This window comes from Quercus lobata, chromosome 8 (assembly GCF_001633185.2).
Source record: "Quercus lobata isolate SW786 chromosome 8, ValleyOak3.0 Primary Assembly, whole genome shotgun sequence".
NCBI classification, from domain to species: domain Eukaryota; kingdom Viridiplantae; phylum Streptophyta; class Magnoliopsida; order Fagales; family Fagaceae; genus Quercus; species Quercus lobata.
In genome coordinates this window covers 19,835,572-19,842,130 of record NC_044911.1, presented here as the reverse complement: position 1 = coordinate 19,842,130, position 6,559 = coordinate 19,835,572, and the positions used below count along the sequence as shown (strand labels likewise).

At 35.6% G+C, this 6,559-nt stretch overlaps 1 protein-coding gene across 1 annotated transcript; it reads right to left on the bottom strand.

The window, feature by feature from the left end:
- Nucleotides 1–1,556: 1,556 nt before the first annotated feature.
- Nucleotides 1,557–3,614, bottom strand: LOC115954511 (CBS domain-containing protein CBSX5-like). Its single transcript, XM_031072378.1, has 2 exons — nt 3,119–3,614; nt 1,557–2,542 (listed from the first exon to the last, which is right to left on the bottom strand). The coding sequence occupies exons 1-2, from the start codon at nt 3,484–3,486 to the stop codon at nt 1,699–1,701; spliced, it is 1,212 nt and encodes a 403-aa protein (XP_030928238.1). The 5' UTR covers nt 3,487–3,614; the 3' UTR covers nt 1,557–1,698.
- Nucleotides 3,615–6,559: the final 2,945 nt, after the last annotated feature.

Here is a 6,559-nt window from a genome sequence, read left to right as displayed (position 1 = left end):
TTCTAATTAAAAAAAAAAAAAAAAAAAGGCTAAAACACATACGCATTGCATTTCAGCTGTATCCAAACGGGTATGTAAGCAAATGTCATTGATTATCATTACCTAACTTCCATTAGGACCACGTAAATAATAATAAATAAATAAAAAATAAATAAAAAAGACCGACTCTTTACAAGGAGATTTACGAATCCTCCTAATGATGTTAGGTTAGATTTCATAAGTTAAGGATTTATCCAACAACGGTTAAGCATTTGGCTTTTCTAAACTGAGGAGTGATGAGTGTATTTGCTTTTCCTTTAGTTGCTCCAATGCTTAATAGGGATGCCAACTTAGTAGTAAGAAAATGGGCTCCAATGCTGATTAGGATGCCATTGCAATTTGGTAAAAAGTGTTTGCTAGAGCTTTCAAAAGATTTAGACAGATACTAGAACTTGTGATTTGCTCTTTTTCCCATTTACGCTTCAATGCTAATTTTACAGTCGATTTCAATGCAGATAGGGATGTGCCAGCATACTCAAACAGGAATCCAAGAACAATAAGTCAATAACATCGGGCTCCTTACGTATATGTAAAAATTTTCCAGTAAAATTTTTAAGCAAGTAGATTCATTATTGTTTGATTTTCTCTCGGAGATGAGAACTATGGAATCCCCCTCCCACTTTATTAAAAAGAAGTACATGCTCAACTGATGAGATGATACTTGAGAGACATTACATTCTTAAGCTCTTCAAGTAGTTGGATCGAATTCATTTAAATGAGATTACCGAATTCTATTAAATTTTGTTCAATACTTAATATTGGACTGTAAATAGAGAGGGTTTCCAACTAAAATTTTATGAAACTAAAAAGATGTAATTGATTATACTCCTCGCGGAACTGGACAAGAAGATTAATTGAGTAACCATATATAAACCCAAAAAAAAAGAGGCAAGCATCATTAGGAGGATGCTAATGTTGGAGTACCATATAAATAGTAGTATTTGCATGATATGAGGTCAATAGCAAGACAACTAGTTTTCACATCTGAATTCCAGCTGATACAATTTCAATGCAAATTCTTATACCACCTGTGCTGTGATATCATTTGTGCCTTGCCTTCAATTGCCAAAGATGTTGGTTAAAATTGGATCATTAAGCATATATATGTACATACATACACACATACATACATACAAACGATTGTTCTAGAATTCTTCGGTCCACTCATGAGCTGTCATCATGAAGAATTGGACCAACTCCTCTAATCCTTGAAACCCAGTTGTGTCCACATGCTTGTGGTTCATATGGTAGACCCAGAAGAACTCCTTTTGATTTATTTATTGAATTAAAGCCAACAAGTCTCAGAACACGACAAATAATCTTCCAAACAGAATCATGAACTAAAGGCAAATACCTTTAAAGGCAAATACCTTTAAATGAAAACAAGGAGACAAAAGATCTCAAATCTCTGCCTATCCTTAATTTCCTGTTCAAGTAACCAAAAAAACAAAAACAAAAAAAACCCACCAAAAGCAAATTAAAATATGTAATTTAGGGAAAAAGACAGTGACACAAAATTAATCATACAAACAAAGACCCAACTTCAATAATATTAAAACCAAAAAAGTCTCATATTCACAACACTTTCTTGCTTTTTAACCTTTTCCCCTACCATTATCTTAGCCCACCGCCAGATGATGAGGATGAGCCCAAAACTTTCTAACCCATTGACCCTAAATGTTCCCTGAAAACCTTTAACATTTCACAAAATGTGACAATTCCAACCAAGCTACAATCATCCTCGATAACCCAAACATAATTCACACGATGAGCAATTGCTTGAATCATCACTGCCACCAAAGAACTCTTGGGGTGACAAACTATTGCCTCTGCCCTCCTCACCATCCTGGCCGAGTAACTCATAGACCTGCTATACTTTCCTGACCTTGGAGGAGACAACGAAGACTCATCATCAGATGAAGATGAAGTGCTACTTGAATAAGCTGATTGAATATAAGCTTCCAACATGCCATCTAGATTCTTTTCCTTCAACCTTGCTTTAACCAACCTGACTAAATCTTCTGGAGGCCCTCCACAATCAATGTAAGCCATTAGGTCCCCAGAGGACAAGGTTGTGATGGCTGCAGCAACCGTTTCGTCGCAGCAGGCGAGCGTGAATGGCGAGATCTCCCCTATCAAAGTTCCCTCACTGTCAACAACAGCAACAGAAGTTTGTTCAGCTAGTGAACGTGATATAGATTTTACTGCTGATGAGGCTGGAGAGTGATAGTCAATGGCTAAGATGTCAGTGTTGATAATGCCAAGAGTGTCAATAGAGAGTGCTGGAATTGGAGAGAATAGGCCAATAGAGCTGAGGAGGAATCGGATTATGTCCTCCTGAGTTAGCCAACAGTATTCAAAGCCGTTGTGGATGGTAGTTGCAAACCCTGTGGTTGATGGCTTTTGAAGCTGTTTTCTTCTTGAATAGTTGCTTATTCTGGTTTGTATTGGTACCACTAGGTTCTGGGTTCCTTCAAGGATGAGATCAATGGCTTCTAATAAGCTGAAAAAGAACAAAAATCACAGATCCATGTTATGCAACAAGAAACAGAGGAGGCTAGGATAAATTGGGTCAGATTATACATTAAAACTAGAAATGTTACATAGAAATGATTTTTAATTCATGAAATTAAACAAACAAAGAAGAGAATTATCTTAACGGGTCCGGAAAAAATTTAACTTCAATTAGAATTTGCTATAACTGAAGAAATGAAAATTAAAAATTGTAAATTAAGCAGTTTACTTCTATGAAATATTTGATGAATTTACTACCCTACTTGATCAACAAAGTACCATCAAATATATTAGTAAAAAAAATAACCACCTAACTAGTGTGAACACCCCTTAAATTTCAGCAAAAGAACTAAATCACACAACGCATGAACTTCAATCAAGCATTTAAAATCATAGAAAAACTCCTATAGGGACATTGAAACCGAAATTTAAGGAAAACCCAGATGAGGCCTCGTATTGAAAAAGGTTAAAAAAATCTCGAAAAAAAATTAAAAATTTTGTTAACATCAAGAACATAAAATAGACAAAAGATCCAAAATTTGTGACCAGTGTCAATAAATAGTACCTTGAAGATGGTTCCAAATGCATCACGAGTCCCGGAATCTTTGGCAAGATTGCAGAGACAGGTGCCTTAAGAGCTGTACAAGGAGACAACAAGCTGTCATCTTTGCAAAGATAGCATATCACATCTACCATGCACACCTTGCCAACACATTTACATGTACAGCTCCGGTGATCACCACCAACATTAACTGAGACTGAGTGAGCAGCGTGGTGATCAGCACAGTCCCATATGCTGATGAAGTTGTCTTCAGAGTTTCTCAAAGCAGCCAAGGCGTCAGCAATGGTGGCTGAGATGGGTAAGGACCTCAAGGCCGGCTTGCCAAGGCAGAGGTCTGATATTACCACATGTGCCAACAAGCTCACTGCCATGCAAAAACTAGCTAAGTGATATATCTGTTTTTGTTTTGTGAAAACAAAAACTTCAGCTAAGAGAGAAACTGAGAAGTGGGTTGGGTTGCTTGTGCTAGCTTTTAGAGCTTGTGGTGGTGGTGCTGAGTTGTTGTGTATGTAATGAGAGGCAGAGGGGGTATTTAAATAAGAGGGAGGGTGAGAGACACTTGGGTGCAATATGTGAGTACGGCAAAAGTACCAAAATTTGTGGGGTCGTTGATTTCTTTTGGCCTCATTTTATTTTCTTTTTGATTTAGATGACTCATAACAGCTAAGATGGCTACTTTTTATCTTACCAAAAATTTGGAAAAAGGGAAAAAAAAATGTAGGATTTAAAAAAAAAAATTTCACAATTTTTTGACTAAGCAAAGTATGATAGGTGAAGAAAAAATAGTAGTTTTATATGTAAGTAATTGCTAACTATTTATAGTTTATCATGTTAAAATTGTGATAAAAAAATTATAAAATAATTTCTAGTCCTAAAACTAAATCAAATTAAAACAAATTTATATTAGTACTTTGAGTGGGCAAAATTTGCTAAATAATAGCTTTTTAGAAAAAATTTTGCTATAGAGCATGCGGATGAAACTTATTTGTAAGTTGGATTGTTTTTGGAACTCGAGTTTCAACCCAAAATCGAGTTCCCCAAACTCGATTTACTCTTGCATTTAATCTAACGTGGATTAAAAAAAAAAAAAACCAGAGTTTCTCAAGTTTTCCCTTGCAGGTAAACACAGAGGTACTTGTTGGCAAATTTTTTTTAAATGGAACTCAAGTTTCCCACACTCGAGTTCCATATGGCTTTTTTTTTTTTTTTAAAAAAAAAAATTTAGATGAATCAACAGTAAATCGAGTTTTCCAAACTCAATTTTGGGTTGGAACTTAAGTTTCACAAACTCGAGTTTCAAAAACAATCCAACTTACAAATATGTTTCATCCACACGCTATGCATCAAATTTTTTTCTAAAAAGCTACTCTTTGGCAAATTTTGCCACTTTGAGTGAGTGCAGGTGGGGAATTGATTGAGTGCTGGACTTATCTGGTCTGTGTATGCAGTATGGAAAGTGTAGGGTTCTTTTTATTTTATTTTTTATTAGAGATCATATCATGGCTTAAAGTGTAGTAGGTTTCTAATTTAAATTTTTTTGGGATCACATCAAAAATAAATAAAAATTTGGATGATAATTAGGATAAAGTCTTTACAGACCACACTAACAATTGCCACCAGATTAGTCGAATGTAAACGAAAAGGAAAAATTTATTCTTGCTTATCAGACTTACAATATTCAAACTGACCTAGAATTAGGACACCAGGAAGTTGTTCACAAAAAATTTTGGCTTGATTGTAACGTCAAGCTTCAATCCATATTTAAAACACTTAATAAATCAACTCAAAATTAAACATAATAATACCAGTTTTTTTACAATAATTTGATAGTTTTACAATAATAAGGAAAATGTAAATCAACCCTAATTCTCTTTCTAAAGGAGAACAAGTTACACTACTAAATTCTTCTAAAAAAATTATACCACTAAATTATAAAATTTCAAAACTCTTGACCCAAAAAATGCTTATTAACACTCCCTATACATTTAAATATCGATTTTTTTTCTTTTTTTTTTGAGAAACTAGACATTCATCCTGAGACTTTAATTATAAAAAAAAATAATGTCAAGGAGCATCAAAAGTCAAAACCAACTAGCTGGGAGATATCTTCAGGTAGGCCACCCAACCAATCCTAAGACCCCACTAAGTTTTTTGCCTTCTTAGCTAAATGCGTCGGCAACAACATTACAAGTACGATGGACATGAACAAATTGAAAAAACTGAAAGACAAAGACTAAAGCGCGAATATCGTCCACAATATTCCCAAAAGAAGTCAACACTCTACTCTCCTGAGCGATGGCGTTGATAACTGAAGCTGAGTCCCCTTCGAAAATAACATTGTGAAGATCATTTTTAGCAATATACATCACAGCGCAGCGGCAAGCTAGAGCTTCCAAGTCGGCAACTGTCGAGGATAACGGGACTAGCATTGACAGAGCAGCAGAGACTTCTCCACGCCAATCGCGAATTACAACCCCTATACCTGCCGAGTTGAGAGTCTTGAAAACAGCAGCATCATAATTCACTTTGAAGGAGTCCTGTTCTGGGGGCTGCCACTAGTGTTGGGTTGGGGTAGGGGTGGCAATTTTTATTCATATCCATGAACTCACCTATTACCTACCTTATTTGAATAAGTCTTAACCCAACCTATTTGAATATTTGGGTTAAATGGGTAAAAACTCATTTAGTTATTTAATTAGATGGATCTAAATAGATAATCTCACTAATACCCACTAAACCCATCTAAAATTTAAATAAACAATATAAAATCTAAATTTCTAGAGAATAACTAAAATACCCCTGAAACTTAAAAAATGACCAAAATACTACCAAAATCCAAAAAATGACCAAAATACTCTCGAAACCTAAAAAATGACCAAAATACCCCCCAAAACCTAAAAATGACCAAAATACCCCCAAAACCAAGAAAATGACCAAAATATCCCTGAAACCTAAAAAATGACCAAAATACCCCCAAAACCCAACAAATGACCAAAATACCCCCGAAACCTAAAAATTACCAAAATACCCCCAAAATCCAAAAAATGACCAAAATACCCCTAAAACCTAAAAATTACTAAAATACCATCAAAACCCAAAAAATGACCAAAATAGCCCCGAAATCTAAAAATAACCAAAATACCTCCAAAACCCAAAAAATAACCAAAATACCCCTAAAACCCAAAAAATGACCAAAATACTCCCTGTGGGGCCCAAATAATTTATGGGCCGGGCCCATTTACCCGTGAGGAGGCCAGAGGCCCAAGCCGAGGAAGGCTATGGCCCAAGCTCGGCAAGATAGCCCTGAGATTCAGTCGAGGACAGTCCAGTCCTCGGCAGACCCAAAGTCCCACCAGAAAGAGGGGTAAAAACGGTATAGGACTAAAACTAGGAACAAAAATCTAAAATATCCAGGGAAAGCTGCCTTTACTGCCATTTAATATT

What these genes read in the sequence shown, in the direction of transcription:
- LOC115954511 (XM_031072378.1), bottom strand. Translation starts at nt 3,486, where the DNA reads ATGGCAGTGAGCTTGTTGGCACATGTGGTAATATCAGACCTCTGCCTT. An exon ending in CATTTGGAACCATCTTCAAG is followed by an intron (nt 2,543 to 3,118) that starts GTACTATTTATT and finishes GTTCTTTTTCAG; the next exon opens with CTTATTAGAAGCCATTGATC.